Source organism: Boleophthalmus pectinirostris, unplaced genomic scaffold, assembly GCF_026225935.1.
Source record: "Boleophthalmus pectinirostris isolate CB_2022bp ecotype Guang Dong unplaced genomic scaffold, ASM2622593v1 HiC_scaffold_3, whole genome shotgun sequence".
In the NCBI taxonomy this organism is placed as follows: domain Eukaryota; kingdom Metazoa; phylum Chordata; class Actinopteri; order Gobiiformes; family Gobiidae; genus Boleophthalmus; species Boleophthalmus pectinirostris.
This window is the reverse complement of record NW_026571299.1, coordinates 7,157,208-7,182,079: the sequence shown is the minus strand read 5'-3', so window position 1 is coordinate 7,182,079 and position 24,872 is coordinate 7,157,208. Positions and strand designations below refer to the sequence as shown.

The window sequence follows — 24,872 nt, the reverse complement described above, 5'->3', positions numbered from 1 at the left end:
TTTAGTCCTGGTTTAGTCCTGGTTTAGTCCTGGTTTTAGTTCTAGTTAAGTCCTGGTTTAGTCTTGGTTTAGTCCTAGTTTTAGTCCTGGTTTTAGTCCTGTTTAGTCCTGGTTTTAGTTCTAGTTAGTCCTGGTTTAGTCTTGGTTTTAGTCCTGGTTTAGTCCTGGTTTTAGTCCTGGTTTAGTCCTGGGTTTAGTCCTGGTTTAGTCCTGGTTTAATCTTAGTTTAGCTTTGGTTTAGTCCAGGTTTAGAGGTGCACAGGAGGAGGTGTGGTCCGTCTCTTCTTTAAATACAAAGTGATGTCTGAATTTCGAAGACACAAATGTGTTTTTAGCCGTTCACTGCTGCCTCTGTTCCACTGGCTCCTCCACCTCGTCCAGTCTGACACCACCAATGTTAACAAGACATTTACATTACAGCTCTTACTGCCGCGTTCTGCTTGGGTTTCCAGCAATGAGTGGAATTACCGAAATAATAATAAATAAATAAACATAAAAATGGGATATAACAGCAAAATACCATTGTGTAATCCATTTATTTCAACAAAGTAACTGTAATCCAATCTCCACTCATTGAAACTGCAACTGTAACCGAATACAATTACTCATAATTTGTACTCTGTAATCTGTTACTCCCCGATTAATTGTCCAGTTGTCCCTATTTTTGATCCCTGCCAACAGTAAAGAGAGACACACACTGAGGTAAAATTCAGAAAAGCTGCTTAAAAAACGACCAAAACGCAAAGAAAATGTGACTGTACTGACCCACATTAGTAACGAGTCTGTGACAATTTACCTTAATTACGCACTCGTTACGTCCCAGTTTTGCTTTGAAAATCTTGTCTCCCTACACACTGTGGAACATTCTAAGCAGATCACACACAGGAGACAAGGACACGGTTTAAGAAATCACAAAGAGCATCCGTCTTTAGGCCTAAACAGACCGAGGGCAGCCCTGTTCACAGCGATTTGAACCACATCCTGTTACAGTCAAGGTTTGTGATCGTGCCCATAGACTCAGACTAGATGAACCCTACATTAAAGTTTATATTTGAGTGACCAGACGTCCCATATTTACCCGGGACAGTCCCAGGTTTGAGCCCTGTGTCCCCAAAACTAGTTATTTGTCCCAGTTGTCCCAATTTCTGACCAGCAACAGTAAAGAGATGTATATATTGTTATTTGTTAAGCTTGTAATATTTGTAAAGTAGGGGTGTGCAAAAATATCGGAATATCAATATATCATATAATTTAATGTGTATCGATATTTCACCAAGAGTATTTTTAGGTGTGTTTTACTAAATTATTTTGTTACAGCTACAGTTTTGTTGCTTGTGGAGTGAAAGGAAACTCATTTATGCGACACATTTGACATTTTTACCGTTTTGATGATTAAAATGTTTGTGTTTCATATGAACTTTGCAAAAGAAGTAATTTAACAAAGACTTTAGTATCACAGCCACGATTTAGCCTTTATTTTTTATTGAACCGTATCGAATCGATTTGAAATATATCATATCGAATCGAAAGTGCACTGTATCCAGATATGTATCGTATCGTGGCCTGTGTATCGAGGTATGTATCGTATCGGTAACTTCTTAATGATACCCAGCGATATTGTGAAGCCAGACTGACGCTTTGCACTCCTTGTTCCATCTTTTAAAATGCCTCAAAAGTGAAAGTATGAGTATGAGTATGAGTATTCACATATAATTGAGGACACATTCAAAACAAAGAAAAGGGAGAACTTTAACATGTAGGTGACAGAAGCCCACAAAAACCCGTCTGGCTCCACTCCCATGATGCACCTGCACTCGCGTAAATAAGGAACCAGAGACCACAAAATAATACAAAAATAAACAATACTTAAGTAAACTTATGATTAACATGAGCAGTGATTAACTGAAAGACTTTAGTTTAGGGATCACATATTAATAGCTAACTAAGTGGTAATTGTTTTTCTAATTAGCTGTTATTTACTATTAATGCTTATTACGATTCCAGTGTGTGCACCAAAACATCTATTATAATCTCCGCTACTTTAATGGGAAGAAAATAGTTAATGGGTTAGAACTCACAACATGCATTGAAAGTACTTTATAAATACTAACAAAGGTGTAATTAAACACCTAAAATGCATTTTACTATTAACTAGCTCTTAATATGTGGTCCCTAATGTGAAGTGTTACCAAAAATGTAAATAGATCAAATTATTTTTAAGCAAATAATCAACAAGTAATCATGTTATGACCAAAAATCATGCATTTTAAGTAAATATAAAATCAAACAAAATGAGAATAATTATCTCAGTAAAAAAACAAACAAACAAACAAACAAACAAAAACGACTGGGTTTAGGCTCCAACAAAGCAAAAACCATGCTTGAAAATGACCATAAGACAAAATAAATAAATTCATAAATAATAAAATAATTAAGAATAAATAAATAAATAAATTAATACATGAATTAATTAATTAATTAATTAATTAATTAAATAAAATAATAATAATTAATTAATTAAAAAATTATATAAATAAAATAAAAAAATACAAATAATAAAAAATACAAATAAAAAAATAAAAAAAAATTAAAAAATTATTAAAATTAATATATATAATAATATATAAATAAAACAAACAAAAAACTAAAATAGAATAAAATAAAATTATAAAATAAAATAAAAAAATGAATACAAATAAAATAGAATAAAAAATGAATACAAATAAAATAGAATAAAATAAAATAAAATAGAATAGAATAAAATTAAATAGTATAGAATAGAATAAAATAAAATAAAATAAAAATAAAAATAAAATAGCAGTCCCTCAGATTATGAAGAGAATGGACAATGTTACGTCCTATTTTCACAATTTTATTTATACCAATCATCCCAATCAAGGTGTGTCACAGTTTTTAATTCTGAAATTCTAGTCATCCTAATTTATTATTCTTTATTTAGAAAGAGAGAGAGAGAGAAAAAAAATGTCTGTGAACCATATTGGAGCTCTGAGATTAACCAGAGCTGAAAGACGCCCCGTGATCACACTCGCTCTGTCCGGGGAGGAGGACACTTGTTGCCGCGGGTCTCGCCTCGCCTGCCCCGGGGCTCCTCCTCTTCGCGGATGTGGAGCTGTTTGTTCCGGTGTTTGGAGCCGTGAGAGACGTCTGTGATTGGCACTGAGCTGACATCTTCCTCCGGCGACACATCCATCCAACCGTGAACCGATCGATAAGCACTGATCCAGGCGTCAATCCGAGCACCAGAGGCCGCCGTCTGGACGCCTCTCTTCCCCGCGAACGGCGCTCTGGTCTCGGCGTGGCGCTAGACCTCTGCTCGGGGAAGACAGCGCTGGCAACGGGTCCACTGGTGTCCGGGATTCCTCCACGCTCCAGGAGGTTTTTTGTTTTTTTTAAGAGACATGTTCTATTAAAAGTCTGGACATGTACACGGTTTGGTAGTTTCAGCGGGAGGCGGTGGTAAACAAGCCGGTCCTGGAGCGCTTTTGCCCGGGTAGGAGCTAAAGGCTGGGCGGCTCCGCTGGTTCGGCTGGTCCGCATGACTCGGACTAAGAAGGCGGCTTTTCCCTCGGGTTAGTCCAGGATAAGACGTGGATTAATGCGTTCCAAGTGGGCCTGTTTAACCACACGTAGGACTGGTTTATCCCGGGTTAGTAAGCGAGACTATCCCGGATACACTTAATCTGTTTTACGGTTAAACGGTTAAACGGTTCGACGGGATTCCTCCTCGCCAACACGCCGGTGACAGCGCACGTTTTCCGGGCGTCGCTGCGGAGACGTCCCGCTGACATGTCCTGGCTGTGGAGGCTGGACTCTGTAGTGTTCTGATTCACGCCGGGAGACGTGAGCATCCCCGGGCGGGAGGACATGGCGGACGGCGCCCGGACCGCGAGCCCCGTGGCCGGGAAGAGGCGCGGGCAGCAGCCGTCGCCCTCGCTCCGGCCCCGGCTTCCAGAGCCCCGCCACCGGGCACAGCTTCAGGAAAGTGACGCTGACGAAGCCCACGTTCTGCCACAGCTGCAGCGAGTTCATCTGGGGGCTGGCGGGCTTCGTCTGTGAGGGTAAGAGTCTCTGAGGGCCGGGGGGACGGGGGGACCGGGTAAGAGCTCTGGGACCGGGTAAGAGTCTCTGAGGGCCGGGGGACACGGGGGACCGGGTAAGAGTCTCTGGGGGGGGGACCGGGTAAGAGTCTCTGAGGGCCGGGGGGACAGGGGGGACCGGGGAGTCTGACGGGGGACGGGTAAGAGTCTCTGGGACCGGGGAGTGAGGCCGGGGGACAGGGGGACCGGTAAGAGTCTCTTTGGGCCGGGGGGCTTCGTCTGTGTGAGGGTAAGAACCTCTATGGGCCCGTGGGGACCGGGTAATAGCCTCTGTGATTCGGGGGGGACCGGGTAAGACCCCCTTTGGGCCGGGGCCTTCATCTGTGAGCCGGGGGCATAGTCTGTGTGGGGGGAAGAGCCTCTGTGGGCCCGTGTAGACCCGGTAAGAGCCTCTATGATTCGGGGGGACCGGGTAAGAGCCTCTATGGACCGGGGGTCTTCGTCTGAGGACCGGGGGGCTTTGTCTGTGAGGGTAAGAGCCTCTTTAGGCCCATGGGGACTGGGTAAAAGCCTCTCTGGGCTGGGGGGCTTCGTCTTTGTGAGGGTAAGAGCCTCTGAGGGCCGAAGGTGACCGGGTAAGAGCCTCTATGGACCAGGGGTCTTCGTCTGAGGGCTGGGGGGCTTCTTCTGTGAGGGTAAGAGCCTCTGTGGGCCGAAGGGAATCAGGTAAGAACCTCTGTGGTTCAGGGGAGACCGGGTGAGAGCCTCTATGGGCTGGGGGGCTTCGTCTGTGTGAGGGTAAGAGCCTCTTTGGGCCCGTGGGGACCGGGTAATAGCCTCTGTGATTCGGGGGGGACTGGGTAACAGCCTCTGTGATTCGGGGGGGACTGGGTAACAGCCTCTTTGGGCCGGGGGTCTTCGTCCGAGGACCAGGGAGCTTCGTTTATTTGAGTGTAAGAGTCTCTGTGGGCCCGTGGGGACCCGGGCTGCTCGGGACTGCTGCTCAGTCCGGGTTTGATTCATGGGAATTTTCTGCTGAGTCATGAATTAGACTCGTTCCGCAAGTTCTTGATCCTGGTTTAGTGTTGATAAAGTAATACAGGTGTAACTCAACTCCTCTGTACCAAATATGTTACACTCTTCCTCTGTACAATATACTCACCGTCCCTCCCTCCTCTGTGACACGTTACTGTCCCTCCTCTGTTCCAGATATTTATTGTCTTTTCTCTGTAACATTTAGTCTTTGTCCTCCTCTGTACCTTAAACTCTCTGCCCCTCGTCTTTATCTCTAGAATTGGATGGTCTTTGGTCTTTACTCAGATAAGATCTTACTGTAAATTCAAAGAAAATCAGGTTTAAACAAGGCTCTAATAGAACTCAGCCTGGTCTTTGCTGGTCTAAACCAAGACTAAGCCCTCCTGCGGTCTTCCTCAGTTCTCATAGTAACCGACCGTCTTTGGATCAGAGCGGAGATGCTTCCTTGCTTCCTTGTCTCCTTGCCTCGTTTCCTCCTTGCCTCCTCGGTGTTTCATTATGAAGGATATTTCCAACCACATCCTCCTTCCTTTGTCATTGTTTAACTTAGTACAAATACAGATGTTGTTTAGACCTGGTTTAAAACTGGTTTAGACCTGGGTTAGACCTGCTTTAGACCTGCTTTAGACCTGCTTTAGACCTGGTTTAGCCCTTGTATAGTCCTCGTTTAATACTGGTTCAGTCCTGTTTCAGTCCTGATTTAGTCCCTATTTATTCCTGGTTCAGTCCTGATTTAGTCCTTGTTTAGTCCTAGTTTAGTCCTGGTTTAGTCCTGGATCAGTCCTGGATCAGTCCTGGTTCAGTCCTGGTTTAGACCTGGGTTAGACTTGGTTTAGTCCTGGTTTAGTACTGGTTTAGTCCTGTTTTTGACCTTCTTTAGACCTGCTTTAGACCTGGTTTAGACCTGATTTAGTCCTGGTTTAGTCCCGGTTTAGCCCTGATTTAGTCCGGGTTCAGTCCTGGTTCGTTTCTGGTTTAGACCTTGTTTAGTCCTGGTTCAGTCCTGATTTAGTCCCTGTTTAGTCCCTGTTTAGTCCTGGTTCAGTCCCTGTTTAGTCCTGGTTCAGTCCTGATTTAGACCTGGTTTAGTGCTTGTGTAGTCCTGGTTTAGTTCTAGTTCAGTCCTGGTTTAATCCTGGTTTAGACTTGTTTAGAGTTTAGACCCTGGTTTAGACCTGGTTTGGTTTAGACCTGGTTTAGACCTGGTTTAGACCTTTTCCCTCATAGTCAGAATGTCTGTTTTTCTTAGTATTTTTGAGCTGTTTAGAGTCACACTGAGCAGAGCAGTGACATATCTGCAGAAACAACCAAATGACGGACCCCCAGATGAAAAAGTTACACAATACATCTTTAAACCTGTGCGTTTAAACAGTTGTTAAAACAGTTGTTGTTTGTTTTTCAGTGTGTAACTTCATGAGCCACGAGAAGTGTCTGAAAACTCTGAGGTGTGTGTGCTCCGCTCTCACGCCCACCACCATCTCTGTAAGTACCAGCACAGAACGACCTCTTTACTCTCACACTACATGTGTTTAAAGTAAAAGTACAGACACTGCATCAAAAAAGTACTCAAGTAAAAGTAAAAGTATCACAGTATTAGAGTACTGTTTAAAAATGTACTTCAAGAGTAAAAAGAAAAAGTGTTTCATGCAGATTTTTAGATGTAGTAAAATTTCAAATTTTGTGATTTTGTTGTTTGGTTTTGACCTAGTTTAGACCTGGGTTACACCTGGGTTACACCTGGGTTAAAAATGCTTTAGACCTGGTTTAGAACAGATTTAGACCTGGGTTAGACCTAGTTTAGACCTGGTTTAGACCTGGTTTAGACCTGGCTTTAGACCTAGTTTAGACCTGGTTTAGACCTGGCTTTAACCTGGTTTAGACCTGGTTTAGTCCTGGTTTAGTCCTGGTTTAGTCCTTCTCTCATTTAGTTTATTTAATTTTCAGATCTAATAAAACTGTGATTTTGTGGTTTTATTTTTCTTTGTATATTTTTGTTTTCTCAAACTACAACCATGTTAAAATAAACCCTCGTCCTTTTCAGCAGATCTCTATATTAACTATAATAAAAACACTTTTACTTTTCAGTCCTGTTCAAAAATGTAGTGGAAGTACAGACACCTGCTCTCAAATGTAGTCAAGTAAAAGTAAAAAGTATCCACTCCAAAATGCACTTAAATAAAGTACAGATACCTATATTTTTTTACTTCAGTACAGTACTTGTACAGTACTTTGTTACGTTCCACTATTGTTTAAATTTGTGTTAAATCTCATAATAATTTATACAGAATAATATATAACTGTGTCAAGACTCTTGGGGATTTTATGTTTTTTATATTGTATGTTTATATTTTATTTAATTTTTTAAGTTTGTTTATTTGTTTATTTATTCATTTTTTAAATTGTATTTATTTTTTAAGTATTATTTTTTTTATATTTTATGTTTATGTTTTATTTTTTTTTTATTTTATGTTTTTTATTTTTTATGTTTGTATTTTATTTTATTTTTTAAGTTTGTTTATTTGTTTATTTTTTGTTTATTTATTTTTTTATTGTATTTATTTTTTAATTATTATTTTTTTATATTTGATGTTTTTTATGTTTTATGTTTTTTTTATTTTATGTTTTTTATATTTTATGTTTGTATTTTATTTTATTTTTTAAGTTTGTTTATTTTTTGTTTATTTATTCTTTTTTTTATTGTATTTATTTTTTTAAGTATTTATTTTTTTTTTATATTTGATGTTTTTTATGTTTTATGTTTTGTTTTATTTTATGTTTTTTTTTGGAACAACAGAAAGAGCTGAGGTGGTCTCGGAGTGGGACTGACCTCAGCTTCTGTTCATCTCGTCCCTGAGCAGCAGCGGCTTTATCGATCCTTCAGTGGTTCATAATTAAACTAATAATACAATAAAATCAATAACAGTTTATCGCAGCGATTCAATTATATTTTAGACGTTTTGATTTACTCGCGCTTTTACGAGCACGAGAACGAACGAGTGTGGGAGTAGGAGTAGTAGTAGTAGCAGCAGCAGCAGCAGTATCAGTAGTAGTAGTAGTAAAAGGAGGTATAGGAGTAGTAGTAGTAGTAGTAGTAGTAGTAGTAGTAGGTAGTAGGAGTAGTAGTAGTAGTAGTAGTAGTAGTAATAGGAGTTCTTGTAGTAGTAGTAGTAGTAGTAATAGGAGTTCTTGTAGTAGTAGTAGTAGTAGTAGTAGTGGTAGTAGGAGTTAGTAGGAGTTGTAGTAGTGTAGTAGGAGTAGTAGTAGTAGTAGTATCAGCAGTGGAAGTAGTAGTAGTAGTAGGAGTTGTTGTAGGAATTGTAGTTGTAGTAGTAGTAGTAGTAGTAGTAGGAGTAGAAGTAGTAGTACTAGTAGTAGTAGCAGCAGCAGCAGCAGTATTAGTAGTAGTAATAGGAGTTGTAGTAGTAGTAGTAGTAGTAGTAGTAGTAGTAGTAGTAGTAGTAGTAGTAGTAGTAGTAGTAGTAGTAGTAGTAGTAGTAGTAGTAGTAGTAGTAGGAGTTGTTGTAGGAATTGTAGTTGTAGTAGGGGTTAGTAGTAGTAGTAGTAGTAGTAGTAGTAGTAGTAGTAGTAGTAGTAGTAGTAGTAGTAGTAGTAGTAGTAGCAGCAGCAGCAGCAGCAGCAGCAGCAGTAGTAGTAGGAGTTATAGGAGTTGTAGTAGTAGTAGTAGTAGTAGTAGTAGCAGCAGCAGCAGTAGTAGTAGTAATAGGAGTTATAGGAGTTGTAGTAGTAGTAGTAGCAGTAGCAGTAGTAGCAGCATTGGAAGTAGTAGTAGTAGTAGGAGTTGTAGTAGGAATTGTAGTTGGAATTGTAGTTGTAATAGTAGGAGTAGAAGTAGTAGTAGTAGTAGTAGTTGTAGTGGGAGTTGTAGGAGTTGTAGTAGTGTAGAAGGAATGGTAGTAGTAGAAGGAGTAGTAGTAGTAGTAGTAATAGTAGTAGTATTTGTTGTGGTAGTAGTTGTTGTGGTTAGAAGTAGTTATAAATTCTATAATCCTACATAATCCCCTTTAAGAATAAACAGTGTTTACTCTGTAGATTTACTGGTTTGGCCGTGGAGCAGGAGAGAAACACAAATACCTATTGATACTTTGCAGTGACATCATGCTGGGGGTGTTGTACATGCACGCCTATGATGGAATGTTCAGCGGTTACCATGGTGACGCAATGCACACATTAGCAAACACCCAAAAAAGTTTTAAGATCATCTGAAAACTATAATATCAAGTTTTATTGTCAAATTTCAACATGAACATGAAAATTTAAATTATGTTCTCACTCACAATCTTCTAATTAAATAATAATAAAATAAAAGGAAAAGTCCGAAGTTCTTCTTTAGGGAGAGGCAGATTTCCAGCTTCAATCTCATGCAGTTTTATAAAATTAAATCTAATACGTCATACTATATAGTCATACTGTAACATATTTATTAATAATGAATTATACACAAGTAAATACGTGTATTATAAGATAATTACAGAATAATTAAACAATATAAAAATAATTAGTATAAAACAGAAAAGACAAAAATACTCAATAAGTTCAGTTTGTCTGTGCTCACACTTTTATAATCATCACATCAAAACTGGGACTAATCCAGGACTAGAACAGGACCAAACGAAGTCTACATTAGGACTCAAATTGGGCCCAAACCAGGACCAGACTGATATGGGCCCAGTTTGCTTTAGTCCTGGTTTAGTCCTGGTTTAGCCCTGATTTAGTCCTGTTTAGCCCTGGTTTAGTCCTGTTTTAGTCCTGATTTAGTCCTAGTCCTGTTGTAGTCCTGGTTTAGTCCTGGTTTAGTCCTGATTTAGTCCTGATTTAGTCCTGATTTAGTCCTGGTTTAGTCCTGGTTTAGTCCTGATTTAGTCCTGGTTTTAGTCCTGGTTTAGTCCTGATTTAGTCCTGTTGTTTAGTCCTGGTTTAGTCCTGATTTAGTCCTGTTGTAGTCCTGGTTTAGTCCTGATTTAGTCCTGATTTAGTCCTGTTGTAGTCCTGGTTTAGTCCTGATTTAGTCCTGTTGTAGTCCTGGTTTAGTCCTGATTTAGTCCTGTTGTAGTCCTGGTTTAGTCCTGATTTAGTCCTGTTGTAGTCCTGATTTAGTCCTGCTTTAATCCTGGTTTAGTCCTGCTTTAGTTCTAGTTTAGTCCTGCTTTAATCCTGGTTTAGTCCTGGTTTAGTCCTGGTTTAATCCTTGTTTAGTTCTGATTTAGTCCTGCAGTTTTATAAAATTAAACCTAATATGTATCTTTTAAAGTGCATCATACTATAAAATATGTATTAATAATCAATTATACACAAGTAAATACATGTATTATAAGGTAATTACAAAATAATGAAACAATATAAAAATAATTATAATCACCGCATCAAAACCGGGACCAAACCAGGACCAAACTGGAACAAAGTGTGAACGCAGCATGAGTTCTATTTGTGTTTGTTTTCATTCATAACAGTAAATCTAGACTGAAAGTGAGTCTGTGTTGTTGTGACTGATCCTGGTTCTGACCCGGTTGTTCTCCAGGTGCCCGTGGCTCACTGTCTGCTCCCCGCACACAAGAAGAGGTTCTGCTGCGTGTGTCGTAAACCTACAGGGGGCAGCACTGATCTGCGCTGTGAGGGTGAGAGCGGGTCTTACACTGCACTTTTTACACAAGCACATGTCTCGCTGAAAGGGTCTGGTTTAGTCCTGGTTTAGTCCTGGGTTAGTCCTGGTTTAATCTTGGTTTAGCCCTGATTTAGTCCTGGTTTAGTCTTGGTTTAGTCCTGGTGTAGTCCTGGTTTAGTCCTGCTTTAGGCTGACTTTAGTCCTGCTTTAGTCCTGCTTTAGTCCTGGTTTAGTCCTGCTTTAGTCTGGTTTAGTTCTGCTTTAGTCCTGCTTTAGTCCCTGGTTTAGTTTAGTCCTGGTTTAATCCTGGTTTAGTCTTGCTTTAGGCCTCATTTAGGCCTGGTTTAGTCCTGCTTTAGTCCTGATTTAGTCCTGGTTTAGTCCTGGTTTAGTCCTGATTTAGTCCTGGTTTAGTCCTGTTTTAGTCCTTTAGTCCTTTAGTCCCTGGTTTGCTTTAGTCCTAGTCCTGTTTAGTCCTGCTTTAGTCCTGCTTTAGTCCCTTTAGCTTTAGTCCTGCTTTAGTCTTTAGTCCTGGTTTAGTCCTGCTTTAGTCCCTGGTTTAGTCCTGGTTTAGTCCTGGTTTAGTCCTGGTTTAGTCCTGGTTTAGTCCTGGTTTAGTCCTAGTCCTGTTTAGTCCTAGTCCTTTTAGTCCTGTTCTAGTCCTGGTTTAGTCCTGTTTAGTCCTGTTTAGTCCTGCTTTAGTCCTGGTTTAGTCCTAGTTTAGTCCTGGTTTAGTCCTGTTTTAGTCCTGTAGTCCTAGTCCTGTTTAGTCCTGGTTTAGTCCTGGTTTAGTCCTGTTTTAGTCCTGGTTTAGTCCTGGCTTTCAGTCCTGCTTTAGTCCTGCTTTAGTCCTGGTTTAGTCCTGGTTTAGTCCTGCTTTAGTCCTGTTCTAGTCCTGGTTTAGTCCTGGTTTAGTCCTGTTCTAGTCCTGGTTTAGTCCTGGTTTAGTCCTGGTTTAGTCCTGTTCTAGTCCTGGTTTAGTCCTGGTTTAGTCCTGGTGTGTTATAGTGTTTTGTGTGTTTGTGTTTCAGTGTGTGAGCTCCACGTTCACTCAGACTGTGCTGTTTTCGTCTCTGCCGACTGCCGCTGCTCCCACCTGGACTCTCCGCTCCACAGCCCCGTAAGACCCCGCACCCCCCACACCTGAGCACCTGCCCCTGAGCACCTGCCCCTGAGCACCTGCCCCTGAGCACCTGCCCCTGAGCCCCGCACCTGTCAAATATAGAAGTCAAAGATTTTTAAAGCTCCGATATGACACAAAGTTGACTCTTGTGAGCTTTAAGTCGTGTTATAATGTTGTTACATCATCAAAACCAAAAATACCCGGGGTTGTGTTTTGTTTTTTTCTCACGTGTTTGAGTCTGTCCACATCTCCAAACCTCAAAATGCTCTGTTCCACCCTGTGATGTCATGCAGTTGCAGTTTTGAAGTTTACAGCTCCTTTTACCTTTCGTTCAGTAGAGATCGGCAATTCCGGGTAGAGGCCTGCGCGGGACAGAATTTTCAGTCCCGCTCCCACCCACAAAGAATTGTAATTTTCATTCCCGCTCCCGCCCGCAGCTGCAATATTTTGTCCCGCTTCCGCTCGCAAATCCCGCAAGATGAGGACGTTCGCTTTCTTAAATTCTATCAAACACAGGGAAGTGGAAAGGAACTGTCTAAAACACGGGTCTCCAATCTTCTTCCTTCTGTGAGCCACCTTCACAAAACAAACATGCCAGAGAGCTTCCCATTTCAGCAGCCGCAAGAAATTGAGACGATTATAAAAAAGAGGGCGAACCTTTTGGGTGCCTATAAAACATAAAACATAAAACATTGTTTGTTAGTCCACAACGTTGGGCTTCAAAATGGCACATTTACAGTGGTAATATTTATGTAATTAACCACATTTTTGTTTTTCAGCAGAATGGTATAATTCAGAAATCCTTTGGTGAGCTACTTGGAAGGGGGTGGAGAGCTCCCAAACTACAGGTTGGAGATTCCTGGTCTAAAATGTGTGTTTATTAAAGGCAAATAAAATATCCAGCACAAATGATGTATGACAGGCAAACATTAATCATTTGTATATTTTACCTTACACCCATATTTAGTTTGCGGTACTGCAGTTTATCATATCACCCGCCCGCTCCCGCACTGTGCAGTCCTGCTCCCGACCGCAATGAGCTTTTAACTCTTTCCCCCATGAAGACGACATATGACGACCCCCCCTTGTTTCCTTAATGACGTCTTTCGACACCTCCGCTGTGTCAGTAAAGACGTGATTTGACGACCATTAGAAACAACTCGGTTTTTCACATTTAAACAGAGACTGTGATAGGTCGGGGCCACTACAACCAGTACTAGACTGACCAATAGGATTCAAGGATATGTTTTTGCAGTTTTTTTCCAAAGTTAATCGAAGTAGTGACGATTGTAGCTTCCGGAAAAAACACAACACGAAACACATGCAATGGTAAGATCGCGCTGCGGCGCATAGTTTTAGAAATAATGATGAGCGGACGTATTATTATGGATAAGTTTAGAGAAAGTGACTTTTATAGATTTCAAAGTGATGATGAAGTTGATTATAAAGTGGAAAACAGCGACAGCGACGGACTTTCAGAGAGTGAAACTTACGAAGATGAGAATGCTGCTGATGCGTCTGTGTGGAGTCCTGCAATGTCCCAACAAACTATCCGGGCTTTATACTCGATTATGAACCAAAATTGCCCTGAAATCTGGATGTTGCTCAGGCGAGTCCTTTAAAATATTTCAGTGTTTTTTTCCAAGATTAGATGTATAACAGAATCGCTACAGAAACAAACTCTTATGCGAAGCTCTGCACACGAGAAATAACCAAGATGACAAATACTGGACACCCACTGACGGGGAAGAGTTTTATTATTATATTATTATATTATCATAAGCTAAATGAGTTGAATAAATTAAATAAGTTGAATAAGCTAAATGGAAAAAACGAATTAGGTGCACACAGGTGAACAACAGGTAAAAACAGGTGTACACTTGGTTATACTGTATCTGGTGATAAGAAATCTGTTTAAATACTTTGACAAAGTATAGTTTGAATTTTTTTATGAATCTAGTACTCAGAACATGCAGATATCAAATGCTGAATGTAGTTTTTTTGTTTTCAATTTTGCACCTGACCAGGTAAACTCTCATTTTCAGTGAGCTGTTATAAACCTGTAAATGAGTTGAATCACATTTAAACATCCATAAATGAAGAGTTCAGAGTCTGAGGTTTCCAGAGATACAAATATGTCTGTGTTACAATTAAGTTCATGAGTGTAAAAATCATTTATAATCACTCGTGGAAGTCTGTTTTCTTTTATGTTATTATGCTCCAAGGGCAGCTCTAGTCATATATATATATAATATATATATATATATATATATATATATATATATATATATATATATATATATATATATATATATATATATTATATATATATGGGTTGTTCCTAGTCGGCGTCCAGGGGGAAAGAGTTAAAATGTGTCCCGCGCCGCACTGTTTTGCACTGGGTCCTTGGGAGTGCACGGCTCTAATTCCAGGGCTGAAATGATCTGATATGAAGGTGTAAGGAGTTTAAAAACACATTGGAGCACTTCCTGTATTACCACATGACATCACAAGGTGGAACAGAGTGTTTTCAGTTTGAGAGAAGGACTCAGCCTAAATATGCAGTTTGTGTGTTAAACATGTGAATGAAATGTGACTTTTAACTCATCTTAAAGCTCACAAGAGTCAAATTAGTGTAATATAGGATCTTTAAATACAATTATAAATCTTGTTGTCATTAGTTGACACTTTGAGCATCTTTCAAACTTTTCATATTGTTATTTTTTTGGAAAGTCTGTGAGAAAAATGAACGTGAACTTGACCCAGGATGAACCAGGATGAGGGTGGTCACTGCTGTAGTCACTCCACTTTTTCGTGTTTTGACGTGGCTCTGTTTCTTTGTGCGTAAGGATACCTGGCCTCACCACTGGCGGGAGGGCTGCGCGTCGTCCTCGTGTCGCTGTGAGGTGTGTCGGCGCTCGTGTGGATCCTCGGACGTGCTCACGGGGCTCCGCTGCGAGTGGTGCGGCATCACGGTGAGATTTCAGTTTCAGTAGTTAAATGAGGGAACTACATAGACCATGATCCTTTGCTCCATTTCAGTGTAGATTACATGAAGAAATAACTGTTATAAGAACTTTTAAATCTTAGTTCTTTGGATTATGACAGAACCAAAGTATCGTCAAGGCATTTTAAATGGAAAAGTAGCATGTTCACGATTTGGTTAGACTCCACAAAATATTGCAATAAATATCGTTCTGTGGAAGTATCGTATCGAGAGATTTGGATATCGTTGCGTCACTGTTTTACACTATGATTAATTTTGTTATGAGAATGTTTACTTTTTTAAACTGAAATTGTTATAAAATAAAACGGATAATTTGGTGTTATCCTGTAGCTGGTTTAGTCCTGGTTTAGTCCTGTTTTAGTCCTGGTTCAGTCCTGGTTTATTGCTGGTTTAGTCCTGCTTTAGTCTTGGTTTAATCCTGGTTTAGTCCTGCTTTAGTCTTGGTTTAATCCTGGTTTAGTCCTGCTTTAGTCTTGGTTTAATCCTGGTTTAGTCCTGGTTTAATCCTGGTTTAGTCCTGGTTTAGGCCTGGTTTAGTCCTGGTTTGTTGCTGGTTTAGTCCTGATTTAGTCTTGGTTTAATCCTGGTTTAGTCCTGGTTTAGGCCTGGTTTAGTCCTGGTTTAGTCCTGGTTTAGTCCTGGTTTAGTCCTGCTTTAGTCTTGGTTTAGTCTTGGTTTAGCCCTGGTTTAGCTCTGGTTTAGTCCTGCTTTAGTCCTGATTTAGTCCTGGAATTTGTTACAAAACCAAAACAGCTATTTGATGTTTTCCTGTAACTAAAGGGCCCGACTTTTCTGACAGTGTTTACTAATGTGCGTTTTGTGTCACCATGGTAACTCCTAAACATTAGATAAATAGAGATACATGTAGAACACCCCCAGTGTGATGTTACAGTAAAGTATCACTTGCAAAGAAATTGTACACACGAAAAATATTCAGGGTTCCCACGGTCATGGAAATCTTGGAAATTGAAAATGTCATTTTACAGGCTTTGAAAAGCTCTTTTACGCAACTCCAGCGTTCTGTTAAGTTCTCATGAGGCTATTATGATTATTTCTGAACGTCTGTGCTCTTTGTTTAAAAGAGACGACAATAAATGCACTGACAGGATTTTGAATGTTAAAAAACTATAATCCCAAACCATAAGGTGAGTGGAAAGAGTTAACATTCCCTAAAAGTCTGCTCAATTCTACACATGTAGGTGCCGTAAAGTCATGGGAAATTCACTTTAGGTCATGAAAGTCATGGGAAATTTTTACAATTTTGTCAGTGAAATCTAGTGGGAACCCTGGATATTGACCTCCAATTGTTCCATTATTATTTCAGTTTGAGTCGATGGAGTCAGAAGTGCTTCCATGTTCACTTCCTGTTTGGATCACAGCAGCTCCGTCCGTTTGTACAGTCTGTGGTTGATATTGTGATGATTGTGACAGGTCTGATTTCAAAACCACTGGTACACTGACACTGCCTGTGTTTGCGTCTGTCTCTGTGTGTTTGTGCGTTTGTGTTTGTGTGTGTTTGTTGTGTCTCGGGGCTCAGAGCCATGGCACCTGCTTCGTGAGCGTTCCTCCAGACTGTAACTTCGGTCGACTCCGGACCATGATCCTGGACCCGCGCTGTGTCCGACTGGAGTCCAGGAACTTCAGCAAAATGCACCTGTACAGAGTCCAGGAGAGCAGCGTCCCAGAGCAGGGTGAGGACCGGGGCAGACCTAGGTTAGACCTGGGGAAGACCTGGGATAGACCTGGGATAGACCTGGGTTAGACCTGGGTTAGACCTGGGATAGACCTGGGTTAGACCTGGGAGAGATTTGGGATAGACCTGGGGGAATTCAGGTTCAGGTTTAGTTGTAATTTTTATACAAACTTCCAAATGAAAAAGGTATTAGTTAACTGTATTTAACGTATCACAAAAAACACTTAAAAAATATTTAAGGACGACTAAACCGGGTCTTTGATTGGACAAACTGTTTTTCTTATTTTCACACATTTTCTTTCTCATTTTTCAGACACCTCAGATGAAGTGGACGTCTCTTTGGCCGTGATAAAAGACGGTTCCACTGCCGCTGCCGAGTCCGGTACGTCGCTTCTTTTTATTGTGATCTTTGACCCCTCGAGGCCTCCGTACGTCCTAAACATGTCCGTCCCGTGTTTGTGCCGCAGGGAGACAGTTCTTAAAAGTGTTCGACGGAGACGACGCCGTGAAACGAGGAAGCTCCAGAACCGTGTCCGTCTCCAGGGCGACAAACAACGACGAAGTGGTGGTAAGAAAAACGATTTAGTAGACAGAGACGTGCACATCCGATAAAAGCTGCGACTGCGTGCTGCGTCCAAAGACAAAAGAAGCACCAAAAAAATTTATTGTACAACACTGAACCATTAAAATATTTGTAAAGTAATTGTGTTTTAATTCCATCCCCATAATCCTCCCACTGTCCCAGAACAGTTTGAGTTAATAGGCCTGTCACAATAACAAAATCTGAAGCACTATTTATTACTACAGAGATATACAATAATACTGAAACTATTTTATGCCACAATAATGCAAGATTATCCACACGTTTTCTCATTAAAGGGCCCATCTCATGCAAAATCTGCTTTTCAGAGCTTTCTACCTTCTAAGAGTGATGTGTGGGCCTTGTATATGTTGCCGAAGTGCTTTTTAGATTGATTTGGCGTTTTTTTACAAACCGTGTGACAACGAACTACAGCTGCTACAACGATGACGCGGCAGCTACACCTATGACGCGTTTGACGTAGAAGAAAGCGCTGCACCTGCCCCTCTCCCCCGCTCCACTGCCTCCACCCCGCATCCGCTGACAGTTCCCACATGAATACCTGAACCAGGGGTGTCAAACATACGGCCCGGGGACCGGATCCGGCCCTCCAAGACCTTTAATCTGGCCCTCGGCATTTTCTATTAAAATATTTAAATTATATTTAAAAAAATTGACTATTGTACATACAAGTTAATGTTAAAACATTGTGTTGAAATTGCATTTTGCTTGAAGTTTCAGGTTGTTCATAATATTATAATATTTTGTAAAAGAAACAGTTCATCAATTAAAAAAGATTTCTGTAATAGATTTGTGTTTCTCTGCACAAATATTTGAACTTATTGTTATTTTTGAGGTTTATATGCCATGAGTTTTCTGATCCGGCCCCTTTGGGGTCAAAGTAAGTTGGACACGGCCCCTGAACCAAAATAAGTTTGACACCCCTGATCTAAACAAAAGCGTCAGCATAAGCTCATTGTTCTACACTGCAGTGAACATGATATAATAAGTTTATCTACTAGTGTTTATTAATACTTTACCAATCAGTAATGTTCAGCTGATGTGGACGCGGTGCTTGAGCTTCGTGCTCCTCAAAGTCCTCGTCCGATTCCGGGTCCAACACATGCGGCTGAACGCGCTGTATCTCCATGATGCGCACGTCTGTCTCCCCCTCCCTCCCTGAGATGGCGGAGGAAGGGCGGCTCACTCAGAGCCTACGTCACGTTTGGAGGGCGGAGCCTGTGCTTTCTCAGGACGGGCGGGGGGAGGAGCAATAGTCGGACTTTCATAGTTCCTGGTCTGTGACTGTCTCCAAGAAATCAGTAAGATTTCATAACTATTGTGTAATGGATGTTCCAAATCCCAAATTGTTTTTGTTTATGTGCAGAAGATACAATGTGAAAAGAGTTATTTTGCATGAGATGGTCTGAGTTGCAACAGATAAATAACAGAATGAACCAATAAGTAGCCATAGAAGTCACTTATTTAACCCTGTAAAGCTCAAATTATGTTCTATTAAAACAAAAATACCCCAGATCTCCTCACATTTACAAAGAAATTCTACCCACGGTAAATAATATGAAAACTTGAAAAATCTATATTTAAAATATTGAACGATAAGTCGATTCAGTAACCATGGAGACAGGCCTATGAGCGAACAGTACATGTATTTGTCTCTCACAGCACCACACATGCAGCTGTAACAGGCTTGGACTTAAGACTTAGACTTTATTGATCCACAAGGGAAATGACGTGGACACAGGAGCTCACACATCACATTATATTACAATAACACAGAATAGAAAAATATTTAAAAAAGGTAAAAAAATAATAATAAAATTAAAAATTAACAATAAAAAAATCAAGTTTCAATAAGACATAAATTATATAAATGTATGTACAGTAAGTAAAAAAATAAATATTGTAATATAAATACAGTATCAGTAATATCACTTGTGTCCTGTAGGAGGCAGCACTGAGAGCGTATTATCTCCCTGACGACCCTCTGGACTTCGAGCTGCAGGAGGTTAATCTCCATGGCAACGGGCATCAGGGTCTCCATGCCGACGGCGGAGGAGAGGACGCGGCACAGAACGATCCGACCCACGACGAGGAAGACGTCCTGAACCAAAACAGAAACGGACTGAACCAGAACCAGGACCAGCCCGAGGACCGAGGCGAGACCTGGGTGCTGAGGGCCAAACCCAAGTACTCGGAAGTCATCAAGGTCTACCAGGACTGGGAGAGGTCAGGACTCACTCTCCCACAATGCAACAGTCAGGATTCAGTCTCCCACAATGCACCAGTCACAGGTGTACAGATGCCATGAACCATAGATATGAACGGTCGATCTCGCATTGACGACCGCTGGGTGACGCTGCTTTAAACGAACAAACATCCATCAGGGACAAGGCCATACCAGTGTTTTCCCAGTCCTGGTTTAGACCTGGTTCAGTTCTGATTCAAGCTTTGGTTTAGTCCGGGTTTAGGCCTGATTTATTCTGCATTTTGTCTTGGTTTAGTCCTGGTTTAGTTCTGGTTTAGTCTTGGTTTAGTCCCGGTTTAGACTTGGTTTAGTCCTCCTAGTTCAGTCCTGGGTACAGTCCAGGTTTAGTCCTGGTTTAGACCTGGTTTAGTCTTGGTTTAGTCCTGGTTCAGTTCTAGTTTAGTCCTGGTTTAGACCTGGTTTAGTCTTGGTTTAGTTCTGGTTCAGTCCTGGTTTAGTCCTGATTTAGACCTGGTTTAATCCTGTTTCAGTCCCGGTTTCAGTCCTAGGTTCAGTCCTGCTTTCAGTCCTGGTTTAGTCCTGGTTTAGACCTGTTTTAGTCCTGTTTTAGTCCTAGTTTAGACCTGGTTTAGACCTTGTTTAGACCTGGTTTAGTCTTGGTTTAGTCCTGGTTTAGTCTTGGTTTAGTATTGGTTTAGACTTGGTGTTTAGTCCTCCTGGTTCAGTCCTGGTTGAGACATGGTTTAGTCCGGGTTTAGTTCTGGTTTTGTCCTGGTTTAGTCCTGATTTAGACCTGGTTTAGTCCTGGTTCTGTCCTGGTTTAGCCCTGGTTGACTCCTGGGTCAGTCCTGGTTTAGTCCTGGTTTAGTCCTGTTTTAGACCTGGTTTAGTCCTGGATTAGACTTGGATTAGACCTGTTTTTTACCTGTTTTAGTCCTGTTTTAGTCCTGGTTCTGTCCTGGGTTCTGGCCTGGTTTAGTCCTGGATTAGACCTGGTTCAGCTCTGGTTTAGTCCTGGTTTAGACCTGGTTTTTACCTGTTTTAGTTCTGGTTTAGACCTGGTGTTTAGTCCTCCTGGTTTAGTCCTGGTTTAGTTCTGGTTTTGTCCTGGTTTAGACCTGGTTTAGTTTAGTGTCCTGGTTTACTTTAGTCCTGGTTAGTCTGGTTTAGTCCTGGTTTACTCCTGGTCCAGTCCTGGTCCTGTATAGTCCTGGTAGTCTGGTTTAGTCCTGGTTCAGTCCTGGTTTAGTCCTGGTTTACCTACCTACCTTTCCTACTTTACTCAAAATGGACTCTTGTGAGCTTTAAACCATTTTATACCTCCTCAAAAAACAGACCTGGAGTTGTCTTTCGTTTCATTCACACATGTTTGAGTATTTGAGTAAATTACATACACCTTTTTATTATTATTAGTCTTCAAAGTTCAAAATGCTCTGTTCCATGGAGCGTTTCAAACTTCTCTTTTTACCGGCTAACGCTGTGATGTGTTTTTCAGGTCGGACTCGTCTTTTGTCCAAGTGTCGGTCTCTGAGAACATCACAGCAGCCAGAGTCCTGAACGAGGTCCTGGGACGACTGGGACGACAGGTCAGACCTCACACAGCTCACAGTCTGAACTCTGCTCACTTTGTCACGCCTCCGGACAGATCCAGACAGATGTTGTACAATCAGATCTTTTATTTGTTTATTTTCTTTCTTTATTTATTTAAAGGTTGTATGGAGGATTTTTTTTTTTAGTTTCAAATTGTCAAGGAAAGTTTAAAATACCATTACAAAGACGCAGCAGCCTTGTAATTAAGATGACCAAAAAAAAAAAAAAAGAAAGAATGAAAATCTATCAACTGTGGACGTGTTGAGGCCAGATAAACATCAGCCAATAGATAACGAGGCTGCCTCATTTTCTATTGGCTGTTAGGTCGTCAATCAAACTCCCTACGTTTCTAGTGTAACTGACTCGCCGGCGCGCAGGGATTACGTAGTTTATGCAGCAGTTCTTAGAGGTTTTTTTAAACTGTAGGTTCTTTACATTTTGCACAAAATTTGTTGAGATGGCGGGCAAGAATCCACGCCCATTTCGCAGCAAAAGAAAGTCCGTTTCTGATTTCGCTGAAAGAAAAAGAGAAGGGGAAAAGGAGCAAAGCCAAACGGAGGTGATTCTTGGAGATTCCTTCCAGCGATGGTGCGACTGAAGCAGACGAAGGGTCTAAAATCTGACGCGTCGGTCGCTAAATTATTTCTAGACTGGAAAATTCAACGGTAATTCTGAACGCACACTGGCTGTAAACAAGCGTGATTTCTAGAGTAAGGAGGCGGGAGGAGGTGTTTCTACTGAGGAAGGTGGTGTCACGCATGCACAACATTTGAAAAAGGACCGTCGCTGTATTTCACTTCCCTTAAAAAATCCTCTATACAACCTTTAAAACAAGGACAATGCACAGAAAACATTAGTCTCAGAAACAACAAACCTGTATGTATGAATCTGCAGCAATATGAACTGTAAATATGTGAATAGTTTATGGATGTGATGACTGAGACTGAATGGGACGACTTTTACTTACTGATTGACTGGATGAATGATTTCACTAAAATACACTGTATGCCATTATGACATTAACCTGTCCAGGGACTGAAGGTGGAAATGAGCAATTTTGCCACAACCTTGCACAAACATATGATCTCTTTGTGTAGCTGAATGTTTTTATGTGCATTGTCCCTGATAAATAAACAAATAAACTGAACTAAAAAGATGCTTTGGCCCAGATTTAGCTCCAGGAAGCTTTACACCTGCAGTCCTTGGACAGGTAGAAAAAGACCTTAAAGAGACCGTTTACAGAGAGAGAAACATTCTCAGAGTTTTTAATGTGAATCAGAACATGTCTGTCATGTTCATGCCGACCCAAACTCCTACCCAAACTGCGACCCAAACTTGGACCCAAACTGCAACCTAAAATTTGACCCAAACCCAAACTGCGACCAAACTGACCCAAACTGCGACCCAACTCTGACCCAAACCCAAACTGTGACCCAAACTGCGACCCAAACTGCAAACCAAAATTGACCCAAACCCAACTGCGACCAAACTCTGACCCAAACTGCGACCCAGACTCTGACCCAAACCCAAACTGCGACCCAAACTCTGACCCAAACTGCGACCCAAACTGCAACCTAAAATTTGACCCAAACCCAAACTGCGACCCAAACCCAAACTGCGACCCAAACTGACCCAAACTGACCCAAACGACCCAAACTACGACCCAAACTTGGACCCAAACTGCGACCCAAACTACGACCCAAACTGCAACCTAAAATCTGACCCAAACCCAAACTGCGACCCAAACTGCGACCCAAACTCTGACCCAAACCCAAACTGCGACCCAAACTGCGACCCAAACTGCAACCTAAAATCTGACCCAAACCCAAACTGCGACCCAAACTGCGACCCAAACTGCAACCCAAACTCTGACCCAAACCCAAACTGCAACCCAAACTCTGACCCAAACTGCGACCCAAACTGCAACCCAAACTCTGACCCAAACCCAAACTGCAACCCAAACTCTGACCCAAACCCAAACTGCGACCCAAACTCTGACCCAAACTGCGACCCAAACTGCGACCCAAACTGCAACCTGACCCAAACCCAAACTGAACTCTGACCCAAACCCAAACTGCGACCCAAACTGCGACCCAAACTCTGACCCAAACTGCAACCCAAACTCTGACCCAAACCCAAACTGCGACCCAAACTACGACCCAGACTCTGACCCAAACCCAAACTGCGACCCAAACTGCGACCCAAACTGCTGACCCAAACCCAAACTGCGACCCAAACTGCGACCCAAACTGACCCAAACTGCGACCCAAACTCTGACCCAAACCCAAACTGCGACCCAAACTGCGACCCAAACTCTGACCCAAACCCAAACTGCAACCCAAACTCTGACCCAACCCAAACTGCGACCCAAACTGCGACCCAAACTCTGACCCAAACCCAAACTGCGACCCAAACTCTGACCCAAACCCAAACTGCGACCCAAACTGCGACCCAAACTGCGACCCAAACTGACCCCAGACCCCGACCCAGACCCCGACCCAGACTCCGACCCCGACCCAGACCCCGACCCAGACTCCGCTCTCACCTGGAATTTACACCAGGAGCATCAGCAGCATGTAACGTAGGCGGAGCTGCACACACACGTACTTTTAAAAGCTTCAATTTACACCAGAGGCAGAAGAGACTATTCTCACATTTAAACTCAAAACTTTTTACATTGTTTATATATTCACTGTTGATTGGATGAATTGGATGACAACAAGAGAAACTGTGCTTTGCAGCGATAACGAGCCGGATCTGCGGTGCCGCATTCATTAAGCCACTCACCACTTCACTTCAGTCGCTGCTCCACGCACCTTTTCCTTCAGAAGTTCTTCTTGTAAAGTTTCTATCTGATGCCGTAAAGTGTTTTATATTTATCCTCCACGGCTGTAAACTTTCCAAAGTCCATCACGAGTCATTCTCCGAGCTCCTGGATGTGACGCACGGTGTTTACGTGACTGTAGTGGTTTTAGAGAAACTATTTTGAAAGAGCATCGGAAGTTTATTTTGACGCAGCATGCTTATTTCCTGTCTGTCCCTTGCTTAAAAGCTTGGAGACGTTCTGTTGACGCTGCAGAATTAGAACTCCAACCTGATTTGAGCGTAATGACAGCCGTGGGATGCGTGTATGACACTGCTGGTGTAAATTATTCGACAGGTTAAAATGGAAAGTGATAACTGTGCGTGTGCTGCTTGTGTGCTGTGCTGCTGCTTTTATACTTTGGTGTAAACGGGGGGTCAGGGTGAATGCAAATGTACATAAACTGTTCCAGATTGTCTTATTGTTTTGTTTGTTTCAGGGAGACGAGCAGTCCAGCTACAGTCTGCAGGAGGTCTACATGAACCACAAACAAGGTCTGAATCAGGACTAAACCACGACTAACTGGACTAGGTTAGATTAGGTTGCCTTATTCGTACTTGTAGGTAAATTTATTTTGCAGATTTGAGAGGCTGGTCCCACATAAACACATAAAAACACGATTACAAATAAAGTCTTACAGTGACACTTTATTAAATCGATAAATAAATAGATTAGAGTTTATTAAAAAGTACTAAACTAGGACTAAACTGCGCAGTATCATTCTTCAAAACGTGTTATGTTGTTCTAGACTCTATATTTGTCTAACTGTGCTCTGTCCTTTTTCAGTCATGAAGCAAACTCTGGGGCCTAAAGAGAAAGTCCTGGACAAAGTCAGAGAAATCAGAAAGGTAACTACGAAAGTAACTATGGTTCTATGAGTTTTAGCTTCACGCAAACAAACTACAAGGCTTGTCTTGATAATTACTACACTGACTGTTCCCTCGTCGCTTGGTGAGTCAGACCCTTCAACTGTGACGCTATTTTCTGATCTGTAATATCGTTTCCTCGTCACAGACACACCTGGAATTGTGTTTTGTTTCATTCACACATGTTTAACTCATAAACTCAGAAATGTA

The 24,872-nt window shown here is 41.4% G+C and overlaps 1 protein-coding gene across 1 annotated transcript in view; it reads left to right on the top strand.

Moving 5' to 3' along the window:
* The first annotated feature begins 3,104 nt into the window (after nt 1-3,104).
* The window catches only part of LOC110165499 (diacylglycerol kinase theta), a 40,817-nt gene continuing 19,049 nt past the window's right edge, over nt 3,105-24,872 (top strand). The window contains 13 exon segments of the mRNA XM_055160428.1: nt 3,105-3,966; nt 3,968-4,079; nt 6,496-6,575; nt 10,630-10,726; nt 11,745-11,833; nt 14,686-14,811; nt 16,381-16,534; nt 16,850-16,918; nt 17,004-17,104; nt 19,083-19,363; nt 20,839-20,929; nt 24,236-24,290; nt 24,583-24,644. Coding sequence (XP_055016403.1) covers nt 3,886-3,966; nt 3,968-4,079; nt 6,496-6,575; nt 10,630-10,726; nt 11,745-11,833; nt 14,686-14,811; nt 16,381-16,534; nt 16,850-16,918; nt 17,004-17,104; nt 19,083-19,363; nt 20,839-20,929; nt 24,236-24,290; nt 24,583-24,644 — 1,398 coding nt within the window. The 5' untranslated portion in view covers nt 3,105-3,885.